The 19,616-nt window shown below is 28.4% G+C and overlaps 2 protein-coding genes across 4 annotated transcripts; one reads left to right on the top strand and one right to left on the bottom strand.

Moving 5' to 3' along the window:
* Positions 1-1,892: 1,892 nt before the first annotated feature.
* On the top strand, positions 1,893-3,567 carry LOC111039522 (probable N-acetyltransferase san). Its single transcript, XM_022323071.1, has 4 exons — positions 1,893-2,007; positions 2,825-2,961; positions 3,023-3,206; positions 3,271-3,567. The coding sequence occupies exons 1-4, from the start codon at positions 2,000-2,002 to the stop codon at positions 3,458-3,460; spliced, it is 519 nt and encodes a 172-aa protein (XP_022178763.1). The 5' UTR covers positions 1,893-1,999; the 3' UTR covers positions 3,461-3,567.
* A 163-nt stretch (positions 3,568-3,730) lies between these two features.
* LOC111039521 (hormone-sensitive lipase) lies at positions 3,731-11,568 on the bottom strand. 3 transcript variants are annotated; one of them, XM_022323069.1, is made up of 13 exons: positions 10,967-11,566; positions 10,566-10,642; positions 9,530-9,909; positions 9,265-9,451; positions 8,299-8,413; positions 8,132-8,239; positions 7,862-8,052; positions 7,526-7,805; positions 6,915-7,103; positions 6,523-6,844; positions 5,268-5,409; positions 4,204-4,329; positions 3,731-4,140 (listed from the first exon to the last, which is right to left on the bottom strand). In XM_022323069.1, the coding sequence occupies exons 3-13, from the start codon at positions 9,871-9,873 to the stop codon at positions 4,054-4,056; spliced, it is 2,091 nt and encodes a 696-aa protein (XP_022178761.1). In that variant the 5' UTR covers positions 9,874-9,909; positions 10,566-10,642; positions 10,967-11,566; the 3' UTR covers positions 3,731-4,053. The 3 variants fall into 3 exon arrangements, 2 of the variants coding, with proteins under 2 accessions (XP_022178761.1, XP_022178762.1); XM_022323070.1 differs by having other exon boundaries at positions 11,321-11,566; XR_002605105.1 differs by lacking the exon at positions 5,268-5,409 and having other exon boundaries at positions 10,967-11,568.
* Positions 11,569-19,616: the final 8,048 nt, after the last annotated feature.

Here is a 19,616-nt window from a genome sequence, read left to right as displayed (position 1 = left end):
CATACCTACATTTTGTGTCATAAAAGAAGAATATAACGCTTTCATCTATGGGATTATTGATTTAACATTAGCTTCATTGGATAGTAGAGTAGGTTACCGGTTACCACAAAATGTTACTGAACATTTGTCGTTAGTTGAAAGATTCGTCGTTGAGAAAGAAACTTCACATAAAGATTTAATTAAATTGTATGGATCTGACTTTGATGGTGATAAATTGCAATTATACAGGGATATGTTTTTGGATGTAGCAAAATCGAGGAAGGTGCCAATTAAAAATGTTGATGATGTCTTGAAGCTAATAATGAGGAACGATGATTCAATTTGTCAAATGTTACCGGAGTTAAGCAAAATGTTATGGACTATGTTAGTTGCGCCAGTGATCATGTACATCAGAAAGATCTTTTTCTGCCCTTCGCAGACTTACCTATGACATGCCACATGGATAAAAAGTACTATGAGTCAAACACGGTTAAATTATATTTCCATTCTTCATGTTCGCCGTGATAAAAAAATAAATTTAGAAGCTGTTGCAAACCAATTCTAAAGTGCGGAAATATACATTTTCTATAAAAAACATGTAACTTTCAAAATTAAATTGGCATTTTTAAATTTTTGTATTGTGGTTTTTTATGATGCTAAATTTCCAATACCATTGATTAAATATATATATTTAATCAATGCAAGTACTATTAAAATGTTGTAACAAACAAAACAACAAATAACTATATTCTAGTAACTAGTAAGTGTTTAACGATTAATTTAAGGGAAATGAAAATATTTAGGTGAAACTGTATATGTATTTATAAAACAGTGAGCCCCTTATGTCAATTTTCAAAACCTGGTGCCTCTGACTAATAATAATTCAACAATTTTTATTTTATATTCTTTAACCTTTTGCCAATGAGTGATCTGATTTTGTAAACTTGTTACAGTAGGTAGATATTGCATTTGCAGGAACGCATGCTATTATTCAACAAATATAAAATTAAGTTAGTACTCATGGATATATCACATTTCTAATAAACAACAAAATATACTACCTATTTTTAATCTAGTTGTAATATTATAAATAAGATAATCCTAAATCAGTAAATTTAATGAAAATTGAAAGATGACTAGCTGGATGACCTATTTTTCCATATTTAATTAATACATAATATAATATGAAACTAAAGTTATTCTGTGGACCAAGGCCGTAACGGGGGGGTCCAGGGGTCCGCCCCCCCCTAATTTTTTTAAAGTAGAAATATTTTAGCGGTGAATATTGTTTAACTATACTAAAACTATACCTAGAAAAAATGTTAGACCCCTCCCCCCCGAAATTTTTTTCCAGTTACGGCCTTGCTGTGGACTGTGGTTATGGCTTATAAGTTAAAAGTTTATAATGTTCGACATATTATTTTAATGATACCAAACACACGGCTATAGATAATTATTATATTATTATAAAAGTATGATGGCCGCTTGACCATTCGTCGCACATGGTCGCATTTTCAAGTGTCGACCGAAACAATGTCCTAAAGGTTAGTTGAGCAAACAAAAATATAATGATCGTCCTTTTCCACCGTACTAAGAAATAGATGTACGAATTACGAATATACGACACCCACGCCCTTTACTACCAAGAATAAGCAAGATAAAAATAAAAAAATAATTAAAACATTCCAAGGAGAAAGTAAAACCATGGTTAGCAGTTTTAAAGCTATACTTATAACCGTTTACCTATCAATATGAACTTTACTAAGAGAATATAGATGTTGGTAGGTTCAAGATGGAAATGCAAGTTCTATGATATTCTTAAATCGTGAACTCGTGACTGATATAGTATATGCTCGAAGGTGGCAATACTGTTTATCTCTACTGTTATCATTTCAGAATTTATTATCAAAGATTTACTGTTTTAGCTTTTAGATTTCAATAGTCGAACCACGACTGTTCAGACAGTGTCCAGTGTCTACTGGAATTATAAAATATTTACTGGAATTAAAACAAAAACATCATGACAAGGTAATAGAAATTAGTATTATGTTTGATTTTATCTGTGAGAAATTTCACATTTTTTAATTTATGGTATTTGAAGTTACCTAAGTTATATTTGAAATTTTCTTTGTAAATATTTATTTGTTATTTGTTGTATTATTTATTTCGATACAGTTAAATTTCAAACAATTATCAAATAAAACTGCAACTTAAAGAATAAATAATTTTGTAAAAATTGAATATTGAATTCGAAAAAAAATTTCTTAGTCTTTTATGGTTTGATAATATAACATAAATTCTGGATACCTGTCTCATAATATATGTATTGATTAGTATTATTTTTTTTTTTTACAAATGGTGGTTCACTGATATCTTAATTTGGTGCCTACATTAAAATAATATAATTCTCAAATCAAACAGATTATAATATTAGATTTTTAAAGGTGCATCTTTGAACAGGTGAAAATCCAGGATTTTATTTTGCACATGTATGTTCTTATGATGAATTATTGATTGATTTTTTCAACACCCATAGGTTATGATGATTAGTACTTTTATTAAAAAAGAACTAAAAATAACTTTCTGCTTATTGACCAGAACCTTCCCTTTTTAGTACATGATTCAGTTAAGTTGAAGAAATGTAATTTTTTTTAAAGTAACTCAACTATGATTACGTGTTTTGCTCATTTTTGAAAGACTATACTATCAAGAATTGTTGCTACATTTAAATCATATGTTCATCAATTTTAAACAGTTTATAAGATCATGAGATTGTAAAATGTATTACAACATATTACTTTGCAGATTACTTATACTAATTTTAACTATGTGACTAATTTTTTAGAGCCAAGTTAGAATTGGGTGAAATTACTCATCATAACATTAAACAACTCAAACGATTAAATACTGTGGTTTTTCCTGTGTCCTATAATGAGAAGTTTTATAAAGATGTCCTAGAAGCTGGAGAATTAGCTAAATTAGGTATGTACATTACTTAATCACGATAACTTTTTTGTTTATATATTTTCATATATATATTTAGCGTACTATAATGATATTGTGGTCGGAGCTGTATGTTGTCGAATAGATCAAGAAGTTGGTCGTCGACTTTATATAATGACTCTAGGGTGCTTGTCACAGTATAGAAGACTTGGTATAGGAAGTATGATGGTTGAACATGTTTTAAACTATGTTGAAAGTGATGGTACATTTGATAGTGTTTATTTGTAAGTATATTTAGTATAAACATTAAAGAATTGTATTTTTAAATAATATATTTTATTTTTTTAGACATGTTCAATTGAATAATGACAGTGCCATAAAGTTTTACAAAAAATTTGGATTTGAGATAGTTGAAACTAAAGAGCATTATTATAAGAGGATAGAACCAGCAGATGCTTATGTGCTGGAAAAACGTCTACAACCTAAAACTTTAAATGGGAAAAATGAACATCATTCAAATAACTTCAAAAAAGATTAAATACTGATTAGCTTTCTTAATTGTTTATTGTATTAATACATTATAATAATAGAACACATACTGTAAGTATACATACAGTATAAAATAAACACACATAAAAAATTTTTCTTGTTGAAGTAATTATAGAATAGTCTCAAAACTATAGTTTCCTATAGTACCTTATAAGAATGCCACACATGTGTGTCTTGTCTCATTCTTACAAACACATGACTACCATTTAAAATTTCTTATAACTCGCTTAAAAATAAAAATATTAAAACACAGATCATGTTATTTATAAGTTTAGTTAATGATATTCAATTCACTTTATTATTAAAGGTTACCATACAAAATTGGAACTACTAAACACAAATTTGCTGTTGTATGTTTGTAAGACGGAGCGACATTTTCATCCTCTACTCTTAATTGTTAGCAATATAATACTATACACCTGTTAATACATAATACCACACAAATACTACAATTTAGAATTTTAACTTCATGGTTTAAGAAATATTTCATACTTTCATGGTAAATAGTAATATTAAGTACAGAATTTAGAACACATGTAATTTATCAAATTATTTGTTATAAAATGAGATTCAAAAAGAGTATTAACATTCACATATTTCAATTTCTTTAAATAAATCTGCGATACGTTGAGCACACAATACTGATCCTTCGTGAGCTTCTTTACAGGTCTATCAAAAATACAAGCATAGTCAGTATGTAAAATATTAAATAAGTAATAAATAACAAATTACAATTGCCAAATTTAAAAAACCATGAGGTAATCCTTTTAGAATATCCATATTCACTTTTTTTCCAAGTTCTTTTAACCGTTTAGCAAACATAACACAATCATCTAAGCATGGATCCATATGCACTGTCTGAAATTAGAAAAATAATGAAACTTATTTAAAAACAGGTTTAAATCTGTGGAAGGCAATTTTAAATCAATTAAAATATTATACAATAAAGATAGAATTTAAGTTTTTGATTATTAATAAGTGAAGTTAGATTTTACAATGGTGAATAATAACTTTTTCAGTAACAATTTCATTTCTTTAAACTCCATGAATCATAAACCACTGTAAGTATACAATCAATAGTATTACTATGACTAAATAAAAGGCAGGTCAGCAAACTCGCGTATTTTTCCTATGTGCATTTGGTGCATTGTGTGACGATCATATCTATATGTGTCCCAGACTAGGAATAAACAGTTATTTACATCCCATATACATTGGGGCGTTAATAAAAAATTCATGATTAATCCATGTCTGAGGCACACTTCATGCATACAACAATTTTGCTGACATCACTTTTTTTAGTCATGAGCATTGAGCATTACCATAAAATAAATACCTACATATTTTAATAATTAAAAATAAATAAAATATTTGTAAATTAATGATTCATCATATAATTTAATTAAAATTTAGTAATTATAGGGCAGTGCATTTTACTAATGTTTGTAAATACATCATAATATGAAAGACACTAGTAATTATTGTGATTGAACTGCAATTTTAAGTTTTTAATTTCAATATTTAAATTCAGGTAAATAACAAAAACTAGATTATGAATTTATAAAATATGTACTGATGCTTTGAAATAGGCAAATTGCAAATCAGTTAATTAACAATTATCCAAGCATAAAAAGCTTTAAAATTTTTTTTTTTGGATGATTCTACAAATTCTTACAATTTTTAATATTCAAAATACATTATCATTACTATAAGTTTAAAAATATATATTAGAACATGAGTATAACACAAATAAGCAATAATTTAAAAAAATGTAGGATCATTATATCATATCATACCACAATATGAATAGGTGGCAGCTGTTTAAAAAGATCATCATTTGCAAAATAAGGTGATAAAAATGGATCTTCTGGTAACTTTGGTAAATCTATTGGTAATGGTGTTTCTTCTACTACTTCATTTAATGCATCTTCACTATCACTAAACCCAAAACAGTAAAATGTTATTGTAATAACTATGATAAGTAATTGTTTTGATTTATTTTAAAGAATGCAAATTTAATTATAATTGATGGAATAATTTTATAATATGTAATGTGTATAAAAGCTGGGGGTTTTATGCAATGTAATTTTTTTCCTAGAGTCTTAAAAACAGCTTTGTTATTTGTAAGTAGAAACATTTTAAGAGGTGCCTGATTGTTTCAATCATATTTTAATTTTGCATTTTTTTTTTTTTTTGACAAATTAAACTTGATATGGCATTTTTAAAGTTTTTATGATATTTTTCACGATTTATCTTTAAAGTGAATATAAACTGTTGTATCATTTATTGTTATAATAAAAACTAGTTTAAATACGTGCATTATGATCAGATTGTATCAAACGTGTAATAGATATTATGCAATACCTGCTGATCACCATTACATATCTACAAATAATTTAAGGGACAATAACATGAATAATTTTATTTTAATATCTTGACTATTTTCACCATTGTTCAACACATTTTCAAAATTAATGCTCAGTTTTTTTAATTATAAGAAATATATTTGCATAGTGTATATTTTGAGGAGGGGATTTTTTTAAGGTATATATTTAGATTTTATTGGACATTAAAATCCCAGGCTTAATAATTAATATTTTTTGAAATACCTAGAAAGTAAATCAAGAGACAACGAGAATAGTAGAACACATAGTGCTAAGAATTGGTTTCATGATGTTTTTTAAGAATTATTATTAACAATATTTAACGGTTAAAATAAGATCAAAAATGAGAGAAGATGGATTATTCAAATAATATTCTTATTTAATGCGATGAAATATAGATAAACCTTTTACCCTATTATTAGGATCTCTCAACTAAAACAATAGGTAAAGCTGCTATCCTGGTAGAAAAAATGTATTCACTTTTATTCTTTACTAAGTTATTATTAAACAATAAAGTTGGACACTGGACATAATTATAAAGGTTAGTTAATAATTTATACCTTAGTTATGAGTTTTGTTTATTAAAAAATACTTATACTGATACATCTGTCAAATATCTCTGGGCCACCCCTGAATTATAATTACATACTAGGTTTCATTATATCACCTAATATCTTCTTCAGCTGTTCCTCCAGTTAATGTAATAAATGTGGTAGTAATAGCAGAACTTATATTTTCTGCTGTTTCTGTCAATATTGTTGAGAAACGTCTGGATTGTCTTCGTTCGTGTGCAGCCATAATAACCTCTTCAACTGGAGTTATTACTGATTGACTATCGTCGTTGGTGTCTTGTATTAACTCTAGCGCTTCTTCACTAGATTCAACTTCTTCTATAAAGCCTTCATTAGTGCCATCCTTTGGTTTTGCGATATTTTTCAATTTATACTCATATAAACTATCTTGATAGATGTCAGGAGAACAAGCATAGGCTAAATATTACACATGAATATAAATACAAGAGTATAAAACCTAAGGATAAAACATCAAACTAATAATTACCCTTCAAACAATTAGTCATAAAACCTAGAGGTATTAGTGGATCTATTAAACTCAGAAATCTTGCAGGTGTAGGGGACCAAGCAATAGCACAAGGGAAATATGCCAAAAATAAGCTGTCAGGTATTCTGAAGCCCATTTCTATACATTTTAATGCTACACAAGCACTTAAATTTCCTCCAGCTGAGTCACCTGGTTTAAAATAAAAATAAATTATTTTACTTCAACCAAATGCATTTTCCTTATAATAATTTTTATTTAAATGTTGTCTTTTATCAGTTTATAGGTATATTTTTTAACTTAACTTACTAAATATTATACATTTGTGGTATTTTTAGACTAACAATTTACCTTTGTATTAATTTGATTGATGAAAAAATAATAAAATTGTAACAAATGTCACAAAACTATTATTTATTTATTTAAGATAAGACACAACTAATAACGCATTGAACATTATGAACATTTTTTGGGAAATATGCTGTTTAGTTTTTTGAGTCTAAATTTGTTTCTAATTATATCATTTAATTATATAACTAAAATAATTCAAAGAATAAAAAGTTAACATTTTAAGTTTTAAATTTTAAATGTAACAATTTATATTTTATTATTACCAGCCATTATGACACGTTTAGCAGTAGAACCCAAATAAGCTGCATTACTTAAAGCCCAAATGTAAGCAAATAATAGTTCTTCCATAGCTCTAGGGTACGGTGCTCTCGGTGCTAGAGAATAATCAATAGACAATATGGGAATGTCTAGACGAACTGCCCAATCCCTTAAATATGATTCGTGAGAACTTGAACTTTGAGACACAAAACCACCTCCATGACAATGTATGATAAGATTTTCACATGGTTCTGGTAGTATCCCACTACCAGGATTTTCTGCTAACTAATAACCATTATTACATTAATGAAAAAATTTTAAACATAAAAAATACTTTTTACCATGCCTTCACGCTTAGTTTTTGCTATTAGTCTAGCATTTAGAGCAGCAGGTCCAATATGACATGAAGGAGGCTGGAGTTCAAATAATTGTCCATCTGGTTTCAAGTACAAAAATGGTTTGCTAGGAATTGCTATTAGCCGATTTATAGCTACCGCAGGAGAAACTAAGTTTGGTAAACTTTTTAACAGTTCTAAAATTAGCAATAACATATCAAAAGTTATTTTTATTTATATATTTTACTTCTAAAGAATTTTTTATTAATAAATTACCAGTTTCACCAAGGAATAAAAATGCTTTGTAAAACTCTATTGAAGAATACTGAATGACATTAACAATTCTACGAGCTCTCAATTCTGGATTTAACATGTATTTGCTACCTAAATATATTATATAAATTATAAAATATGATCCAATATTATTTAACTAAAAAACTTACAATTCCATGCAGTATTAGCCCTAGCCAACATGCCATTTTCATTGTAGTAGACTTCACTAAAAGCAGCCATCATTATAGCAATAGTTTTTAAAGCAGGCTGTAGCGACTCATTAAACTTAATAAACATAATATCATTAAAATAATTACTTGAAGTATTTATAATAGTTTTAAAAGTGTTGGTTTATAAAATGTACATGGTGGCAGTTGATAAATGTATAAATACGTTATAATATTATATTTTCAAACTCAAAATAGTTTGAAAATAGTTTTTAAGGAAATTTCCAAAAATGACAAATCTTTCTTTGATTTTTTGATTTGGTTAAAACCTTTTAAAGCATAATTTAATATCTAAATAAAGATAATACCATAAGGACATATAAAAATCAATTAATGGAAAAATAATTTAGGTTTAATTTGTCTGTATTCTGAATATGTCTCACTTAGACTAGATTAGAGAATAAAATATGGAATATTCTAACATAGTTCCATGTAGTAATATAAATTTATAAATAACTATATTTATCACTTTATTAGTAGGTAAACAATTTTTTAATCAATTAATTTGTGAAAGGTGCCATACATTTAATAGGAAGGTAGTGTCAGATCAATGAAAAGTGAATTATTTTTTAAAAAGTATGGAATGAAAATTATGATAAGACACTTAAAATACTTTTGAATATATTATACTTGAAATAATAACCAATAATATCCATACAGTTCTACGTGCACCAACTATAAAAATATTAATTTAGTTAATCAAAATATGAAAACAGACTTTTTTTATAATATAGGTAAAAAAATAAAATATGAGTTACAAAACGAATAAATTTCAATATCAATCAAATAAATTTTAGTTCTTGATAAAAACATGTAGGAGTTGAAGGAGAACATAGACGAGTTAGTTATGTTAGTGGTAAAAGTTGAAGATATAATATTTATAAATACATTCAATACTTAAACATTTACTTGAAAAGCCAAACAGCGCCCATAAAAAGGACATAGTTTAGATGGTTCAATTTTCATCATGAGTTCTAATGCTGCAGTATCATTTCCAGCAAATAACATGCCTGGTTCACTCCAGCCAATTAAAAGACATAAGTTTTCTAAGCACAATACCAATGCACTCATCACTTGGTTGCATGATTCAATCTCTCTGTAAACATATTTTTAATAATAGTGACATTAAAAAAGTTAAACATTACAGGACATTAGCACATGGTGAGGAACATACTTTGTATAAAATGTTTTACGGAAGAAAAATGAATCACGATTGAGAGCCATTTGATTGCAAATTTTAATGCAATGGTCAATAAATAAATCAACAACTGTGATATAACTTCGATATCCATTACCAGGTACAGATGGATCAAAATCATACAAATGACAAACATTACGCAATTCAAAAACCAAAGGTTTTATATTATCAATATTTTGAAACAATTGTTCAAAAGAATTGGCTATGGCAGTCGAACCATTTCTTTCGTTATTAGTAAAATAAATAATATTTTCTTTACATAAGTCTTTAAGTTTGTCAAATGATAATGTACTATCATCTATTTCCACTAATGTTGCCATTATAATAATATATATGAAGTTTCACATACGACACACCTATTAAAAAAAAAGAATTATAAAATATAACATGATATTTAAAACATAATTGCTTAGTAGAAGCTTTAGGTGACTGACTTTTAATAGATAGGTACATGCTACATAGAGACATATTATATAAAGTATCTAAATAAACTTATGTGAGTTGTTTGCCTTTTTTGTTACTAATGGTGATACTGTTGTTTATTGTTATAGATTTTTCTATTTATAAGCATTAGTTTCTATTCAAATCAATACAAGTAGACACATAAGTGAGCTTGAAAATTCATTAATTGTTACATAATAAGTTAGTGTAACTATCTATATAATGTCAATAAACTCTTTTAACCCTTTGAGTTTATACAAAAGTATTTAAGTTACTACCAAAAAAAACCTAAATATTAAAATAAAATGAGTAACAAAAAAGGTACTGTTTTATATAATATAATAGTTATAAGCAAAATAGAAATCTTATAAAATATATGTTATTATGTTAATATTTAAAAACAATAAAAGAAAATTAAGCTAATAACGAACAATTAGAAAGAATAATTAGGCTAAATAAAATTTTAAGATAATTTTTGCTTTAACAATGAACTTATTAAGACAGCATATGCTGTTTTATAAAAATGAAAGTAATATGAATGTATACATTATACATATTTTATTATACTTACTAAAAAATTGAAGAATAATGCGAGTACCTACAAGGTATTCATGTATAATTTTCAAATTTCAGACTTAACATTGAAACCTAGAAGAATGTATTTTATTGGTATTTAATGCATTGTATATTTAAAATAAAATATTATTCATAACAAAAAATTAACACAAAAAAAATATGCTGACAATTAAATTTTATAAATTGATTTTCATCTATGGGTATTTGGTATCATATTATTACTAAAAAGCTATTGAATTAAATTTTACTTTACTCTGGAAACTATAAGTAAATACATAACGCATGACACTTTGTAAACACATAAATTGTAGATCCTAGTATCCTAAACTCTACAGTGTGTATTGCAAATCTAAATAGTAAAATAATAAGATCTTCATCAAGTATATTATGAAATACCTGGTATTATAATTGTAGTTATTATATTGTTATACATACATCAATACAAAATATGTCATTGATAAAATAGTTAATTATTACTATAAAACGGCCTTCGAGCTTTACATGGTTAATTAAATTAGATTCACAAAATATTGTATACAACAGACATCATAATAATATCGTGTCTTGTGTAAAAACAAAAAATAAGTAAGTTTCGTGTGTTTGTAAAATAAACAAATACAATTGAATATATTATCAATTAAGACCTACAGGCTACAACTTAATAGATACATGTACTCTAGTCAACAGTCGTACTGAGGACGTTCGTACGCATAGTGGTAAGTACGTTGCAAAATTTAAGTATTGTTTTACTGTATGAGTCACGTCTCTCGACTATCGCCACTCCGCCAGGCTACTGACGTCCGCTGCCCAGTGCCTACGAGTGCACGACGTATGCGCATTCCACATAAATAATATTCTACATATAACTGTGTTAAGTCTAAGAAATAAATCAAACATTGAAAAGTTATTTTTCAGTCATTGTAATTCACTCATCAAAGTTTTAAATAATAAATAATAATTGTCAATTGATCTGTTTCTATCGCTTGCCGTTAGGTTTTTTTTGTGCTATCGGCTATCAACCACGGTGATAACGATAATTATTATATGTTCTTGATAAAACAAACTTTACTAAGATCATGTTGTTGAATCCACGGTCTTCGATTGTTCTACTCAATCAGATTCTCACCTCCAGCAGCTGGTTATTCTGTATTAAGAACATGGTCCAGCTCATATTTTATTGTCGTTTAGCGTTTTCCATATTATGACTATTGTCCTCGGACTAAGATAGAGTCTATCTTAATCCGTGTTATTGACTCACAATTTTTTTTATTAAATCTATGTTTGTTATTAAATTCGATAAAAGTTCTTGATTAATGTTTTCAATGAGCTCCTGTTTTTTTGTCGATTTAAGATTGACATGACTTCGAGCATTAATTTGCGTTCCGGATTGTATTTGGGTTGGTCTGCCAATAACCTTTAAATTTTAAAGTTTAAAATATTAGAATGAGCAGAATGGAATTTGCTGTTGAATCTGGCGTGGAAAGATTCACAGCCATTTGCGGTAAAAGAAAGGGAAGCTGAACACTTAGCACACATTTCAGAAGGGAAATGACGATCTGACATTATATAATTTTCAAAAATATAGTCGAACACTTAGTTAATTTTATCGTCTTTCAGTTTGATAGCCATTAAATCGTCTGTGAAACAATTCAAGATTTCTGACGTTGGTAGGTAAGGCAGGCTCAATAAATGTCTTAGCGATTTTCAATTTTAGAATCGTTATTTCTGAATTCTGTTGCAAGTCCCACTGACTGAATCTTTCGGCACTAACTTTAATCCAAATAGAATTTACATCTCTTTATGTTTACCGATGGCCACGTTTTTCGTACTGCAAGGTTGTTTAACTAATACAACAACCCGTGGATCATTGTAATCTCACGACGCCGAAAAAGCTTTTCCGTTAGAACACTTAGAACCTGAGGTTTTATCTGGCAAAAAACAGTGAATCGGGGGAAGATAGTGTCTGTTATGTAAGCTATGGATGTTTAACATCTGGTAAAAAAATTTTAAATACGAACGTAACATCAAAGTAAATACAACGGATATTCTTGAGAATGTTCAAGTTGGTGTCACATGTAAGGATAACAATATTTTATGCTTTATCATTAAGAAATACAAAATCCGAGTCAGCCAAAGTCTTTAAATACATTTTGTCTAGAGCAACCTGTGCTTCCCATGTCGACTTAGGTGATTTTGGTATTAATTTTGAACTTACATAGACACATAGTATTCTGTCTTCCGAATAGCGTTGACATTCTGTGTTATAACAACATATAAATCGTTAAAGGAGCACACAACACAAGTAAAAAAATTATTTAAATTTTTTTTAAATGTTAAATTATTATAGTTATGGTTATATGAAATGATTTTGTGAAGATACGATGTAAAAAAAAATATTACTTTAAGAGATATTAAGAGATGTAGAATAGCCGCGTGACGTCACTGGGCCGGAGTCATCGTAATTGCCTATCTTATACGTGTAAAAGTTCCTTGCTTCACACAACGATTTATCAACCTAAATATTTTCTTTTTAAAATTTAATTGACGTATAAATGTGTGGTTTTATGTGTTTAAGACGATGCAAGAATCAGAATTTCAATATGACGTTTAGTTTTTTAAGTATTAAAAATCTTAAAACAGACATTTTGGTTAAACGGCGGACCCGTTGTTCGAACCCCACGCGCCGCTCGCCAAGACGTGCGGTTTAACCAAAATGTCTGTTTTAAGATTTTTAATATTTAAAAAACTAAACATCGTATTGCGATTCTGATACTTGCATCGTCTTAAACACATAAAACCACATGTTAACATGCAAATTAAATTGCAAAAATAAAATGTTTAGGTTGATAAATCGTTGTGTGAAGCGAGGAACTTTTACACGTATAAGATAGGCAATTACGATGACTCCGGCCCAGTGACGTCACACGTCTTTTTTCAATTGCTCATAACTTATTGAATAATGTGAGTAGAAACATAAAACCTATACCATTATCCTTAGAATTGAACATTCTTTCAAATAAAAAAAACTTATTTTTTGTGTTGTGTGCTCCTTTAAGTACAAGTTCACTACGGAAAAGTTTCGAGGGCCTTTCGTGCAAAGTTTCTTACGCTTTACGCTGTAAACTATAACTAATCTCTCTTCTCATATAATTGCAGACGGTTATGGTCCAGATGTTCATCGTACCTTTCGGCTTTCACCAATACTGTTTTGCTTAAAATGAGACTTACAACCACGTGTTGTACATTTCCATCGTCCTCGATCGTCCTTGATCTGCGTCGTCAGCGAGTTTTTTATGGAAAAAAAACGAAAAATTGTTATGCTGTTTTTTTTCGCGCATTTCACTTGGCATCTCAGAATAATAGTAAATAAATTTAAAAATCAATGAATACAAACTGCACAAGTTGACAAGATTTTGTGCCATATCTATATCGCATATTCAGTTAAATTTAGTAAAATGCCAATGAGACTATGAACTATAATTACCTATTTAAAGCTCTTTTATTGTTAATAGGTATTGCCAATTCATTGACACACATGTCACATACTATAGATTAGATAATCCACACAAGCATCGGCTATATAAAGCTCACTGAGTGAGAGTGCGTATAATATATAATTAATTTATATAATATTTTCTACATTATCGATGTGTCCGATATTTTTGGTTAAATTTCAACTATACAACAGTTTACCAATATTATCGTCAGCCGTTAGGGAATTCACCTGTTCGTAATACCTTTTTCGATGGAAGCCGTTTAGAAATAAGCAAACAATGGACGGGAGCTGTTTAGGCCAAAAAAAATGTATGCCACATTGCCACGAATCAGGATACTGAGTGTTATATTAATTTTTTTTTGTAGAGATGTTCAAAATGGGAAGGAGGCTCTAAGAATTTGAGGGCCCAGTTCTTGTGCACCACTTGTACGTGCGTAAATTAGGCCTTTAGGACTCGCGACACAGTAAATTTATGTTTAGCATAACGTCCACACAGACGGCTCTTTTTTTTTATTTTAAAATATAATTAAGTACAATCTATATAACATTTTAGTACAATAAGTAATTTTGATAATATTTACATAGCGTGATTGAAAGATGGGGGAGGGCACTCAGTAGTGCCACCCGAAAAGGAACGGTTCTAGAACTCAAATTTTATAATGGCATAAACATACATTTTTAAGTAAGTTATAGCCAATAGGCCAACCTTAACTCCTCAACCTCTTTTTTTTACCTTATAGTTCTAAATATATAAATAAGAACTAAATACCTATATATTTCTTTTATTCTTTTAAACAACATAGACTTTGCTTATGTTGAATATATTATTTAATTTTACAACATCTTATTAGGTATATTATTAAATTATTCTCTTGTAATAATTTAAGTATTTAGAAAAAAGGGGGTAAGTGGATACTCCAATTAGTCTACAATTTTTTTTACTGTTGTAAATTTCAAAGCTTAGTTTTGAATCTCTCTTAAGTCGACACTTTTAGACTTTTATATTAGGTAAGTTATAGTTTTGCATTAAAACTAAAAACAATATTGTGAGATGCCGGAAAAAATAATGGAATCAGTAAGGTAGTTAAATAGCCTATACGTAAAGTTCGGTGTTATGAATTGTATAGATATAAACACTCCGACACAGTATATCGTGTTTTTTTATATACAAAATGCTTATTTTAAAGTACAGCTTTTTTATATTCAATACGTTAAACTCTTTAAATATTTTTTCGGTTGGTTATCTACGGTCTTTTTTAATTGCAACTTTGATAATTGTGTTTTGACAGGTTTGAAATAGGGAGAGAACATTATCATAGGCTCCACCCCAACCTATTAAACCATAAGTGATTTGCGATTCAACCAGAGCTAAGTAAAATATTCTAATGTCTTTAGGTGGTAGAATATCACGAAGTTGTTTTATTATATAAATTAATTTTTTCAACTTATTGCAGACAGATGCAATTTGATTTATCCACTTCATATCAGAGCACATTTCAATACCTACCTAGATGTTTGAAATTTTTTACTATATTGATTGATTTGCAATTGCATAGGTCTTGAATCTGACATGTATTATCGTGGATTTTAATTGAATTTAAGATCGGTAAAGTGGGCTCGGTGAGAGAATGTAGTGTAATAGCTGATTTTTCAAAATTTCAAAATATGTTATTAACACCTAACCAGTTATCAATGGTTTTGAGGTCTGTCTCAATATTATTTAAAACTTTGTTCCATCATGTATTAGCAATGCAAATTAGTGCAGTATCATCAGCGTAGCATATTACTTGACTTTTTAAATTAAGTGTTTTTATATCATTTAGTTGGATATTAAATAAAATAGGAGATAACGTTGTACCTTGCGGGACTACAATTTATTGATAACTCATTACTGATGGAATCATTAATTTTTACCACTTGTTTTCTATTATTAAGATAGGATGTAAAAAGAGAAAGAGCGGCCAGATATTCCGATACTATTCATTTTATTTAAAAGTATGTTATGATCTACTGTGTCAAATGCTTTAGTTAAGTCGAGATAAATAGTAGCGCATTTTTTCCCTTCTTCTAAGGCAGTATATATAGTTTTAGTTACATTGGCTATAGCTTGGTCAGTTCCCTTACCTGGTCTGAACCCAAATTGGTATTTAAACAATAGATTATTTGACTCTAAAAAGTCTAGTTAACTCTTTTTTATTATTTTTTCGAATATTTTTGTTATACGCCTATACTTGAAATTACTGTGATTGACCGGAAGTTACTATATGATGTATTTGGACCTTTTTATATACCTATTGGTGTGATTATAGATACTTTAAAGTTATCTGGTATTAGGTTTTGAGAAATACTTAGGTTAAAAATGTGATATAAGGGTATACAAAATACGGTATCATGGTTTTTTAATAAATCAGTTGTAATTTTATCAATTCCAGGAGATGACCCATTTTTTAATTTTGATATTGCTTTTAATATTTCTTCTGTTGTTATTGTTTCAAATTTATTTAAGGAAGGCTTATTTTGAATTTCTGTGTTATTTGATTCGGATGGAGTAGTAAGAGGGGTGTTCTTAATTTTACGCTTATGCAGTTGTGCAACTAAATCTGATGCCACTTGAGCAAAATAATTGTTAAATTGATTTGCTAATATACTATTTTGTTTTTTTATATCTGTTGTATAATTAATTAATTTTTTTAAGTTTTCTAAATGATTTTGTTTTTTATTTTTTGCAATTATATCTTTGATTATTTTCCATTTAAATTTTTTATTATTGGTTAATTTGTTCCTAAATATGTAATAGTTTTTTAATTTCAGATTTAGAGGAAATTTTCTAACTTGTATATGTAAGCGATCTCTTTGTCTGATAGAATTAATAATCGCAGTTGTGGCCCATGGCTTTAATTTTTTAGTTTTAGATGAGATAGTTATTTCTGTTGTGGAGTGTATACTTTTTAGTCTTGAAATTAAAATTGAATGCCATTCAAAATATAATACAATATCCCATATAAGTTGTTCATTTAAGAATTTAAAAATATTAAAAATATATATTATTTAATATATAATATATATAATCTAATATAAATATGATTTTTTTTAAGTTTTAAAACTTTAAGTTGATATGAATTTCGTCAAAATCACGAAAATAATTTTGTTGTAAACAATTTATAAAATTTTCAATTTTTTTACCTCGGGATTGAAAATTGAACACAAAGTTCCTCTAGTAAACCTACATATTTACATAGTAAAACCTAAAAATATTAATCAATTAATGGCCTTAATTGGCTTTCAGTAAAAAAAAAATTAACAACATAGGGTTGGTTTCAGTGACGGTTCTATTTGCTATTAGCAATAAGTATTAACTGTAAAGGTAGAACGTTGATGATAAAATAATACACAAAAATTTTCTCAAAAAAATTTCAAAATTGCCCTAATGAACAACAAAAATTGACTAAAAAAAAATTGAAATGAATTGTGAAAGTAATAGACGATAGCGAACATTTAAATTTGAAGAAATAAAAATTGAAATATTTTAGATACCTAATAATAAATTAATCACACAGGCTACACAGCACATTGTTAAACTTGGATGAATGATAACAATCTATTTCGTAATCATAGCGTCGAAGACGACTTCTCAGTGAAATGATGACCAGTCGGCATCAGTATGTTGAGCAATTTTAATTTGTTTTACAATAAATAACAATGACACATTTTCCAACCACAAATATGCAAACGAAGTAATTTGGTATAACGACAAATGCGATTTATGAAAAATTGTATCTACGCAAATCGATCGATAATAGTCGCAATGGTTTTTTGTTTATTTATAGGAGCTCTACATCTCCAACCAAACCCTTCTAAAGGATGCACATCTATTTATAATTGCGAATAATGACCATTTTCAGGGTTCCGTACCCAAAGAGGAAAACGGGACCCTATTACTAAGACTTTGCTGTCTGTCCGTCTGTCACCAAACTGTATCTCATGAACCGTGATACTTAGACGGTTCAAATTTCTACAGAAGACGTATTTCTATTACCACTACAACAACAAATACTACTGATAATAAAATAAAATAAATATTTAAGGGGCTCTCATACAACAAATGTGATTTTTTACTCGTTTTTTGCTGAATATTTATAACGGCAACTGGTAGACGCTTGAAATATTCAAACATAATAAAATAAATATTTAAGCGGAGCTCCCATAGTCCCATACAACAGACATGATTTTGTTGCCGTTCTTATAGATAATGGTACGGAACCCTTCCTGCACGAGTCCGACTCGCACTTGGCCGGTTTTTACATTTTAATACACCTTCAGGGGTCAACAAATTCGATTGCAATTTTTGTTTTTCATTTATTGAGACGGGGCCATTGGTTTTTTTTTCATAATATGTCATAATAATATATCATACAACTCAATAAAAAACAAATGACATTTTAAAATGATATATTGTCGTAACTGTAACAAAAACTGTAGTGATCTGGACTCTGGAGAACGCATATAGGTACTAACATAGCAATCTTCGAACAGTAATATTTAATACGAAAATAAAACATTATCAGTTATATAATTCTATTGCCTTTTAAAAGTCGTTAAATATAATAATCTAAGTATAATCTACATCGAAACTACTTTAGATAGGTATCAATAATATTATAACAAGATAAAATACCATAATTAATAAGAGGCGACAATCAAATACGAAAACGTAGGAGAGCAAAGTATATAGCATTTAGTGCATGCATCCGTATAAATACGTAAAATCGTAAACTTTGGAAAAATATAACTTCAAAAATATTGATTTGCGAGAATTTTTTAATTAGACTTTTGTATATTCAGTGCTTTAAAATACCCATTTTGTGAAAAAAATCAGAAAAATAGCTTGGGAACTAAACTATTTATTATATACTATTTATTCTAAAATAATTTATTTTTACGTTTTTAAGTAAATTCTGGATGCAGTGCAGGTACACCCCCCCCCTCCCCGTATCAAAAATCTACTATGAAATAATATGTCAGTAAATAACAACGTGATCGGCGCCACTGTTAATGTAAAAAAATTATAAAAATTATATTATATTTTACAATACTTTATATCAATTTAAGTTCAAATCCCTATAATTGGCGGTTATTATTTGACCATTACTACAATTCCTAACCACCATAAAAACGTCTAACTATATACTGGCATCTGGATCTGGTGCTCTTTAAAAGTGTGGTTACATTTTTAAACGTTTTCCCCCAAACCACGGATTGATATACATTAATATTAACATTAATCCGTGCCGCAAACGGCACAAACACGATTTAAGATAACCCAAATCGTGCCGACAAATAAGCGGAACATCTATCATGTCCACCGACTATAACTCATCTTGCTATGTCCGTGATCATGACTATTGACCATAGACATAATACTTAATTCTATTATGTCTATATTGTGTCCATGGCTTAAATATACAAGGTTATTGCAATAGTACCCCCACTATATCATTTTATCACGTTAAGGAATTAAAATGGCAGCGTAAGGGGACGACGTATACAGGC

This window comes from Myzus persicae, unplaced genomic scaffold (assembly GCF_001856785.1).
Source record: "Myzus persicae strain clone G006 unplaced genomic scaffold, MPER_G0061.0, whole genome shotgun sequence".
Taxonomy (NCBI): domain Eukaryota; kingdom Metazoa; phylum Arthropoda; class Insecta; order Hemiptera; family Aphididae; genus Myzus; species Myzus persicae.
Note: the sequence above shows the minus strand (reverse complement) of the source record. Positions and strands in the feature narration are given on the sequence as shown.

Excerpts from the sequence above, each read along its gene's own strand:
- LOC111039522 (XM_022323071.1), top strand. Across the intron at positions 2,962-3,022 it reads TGGAGAATTAGCTAAATTAG|CGTACTATAATGATATTGTG; the intron begins GTATGTACATTA and ends ATATATATTTAG. Across the intron at positions 3,207-3,270 it reads ACATTTGATAGTGTTTATTT|ACATGTTCAATTGAATAATG; the intron begins GTAAGTATATTT and ends TTATTTTTTTAG.
- LOC111039521 (XM_022323069.1), bottom strand. The coding sequence starts at position 9,873 with ATGGCAACATTAGTGGAAATAGATGATAGTACATTATCATTTGACAAA. Across the intron at positions 9,452-9,529 it reads CGTAAAACATTTTATACAAA|AGAGATTGAATCATGCAACC; the intron begins GTATGTTCCTCA and ends ATATGTTTACAG. Across the intron at positions 7,104-7,525 it reads TAAACGTGTCATAATGGCTG|GTGACTCAGCTGGAGGAAAT; the intron begins GTAATAATAAAA and ends ATTTTAAACCAG.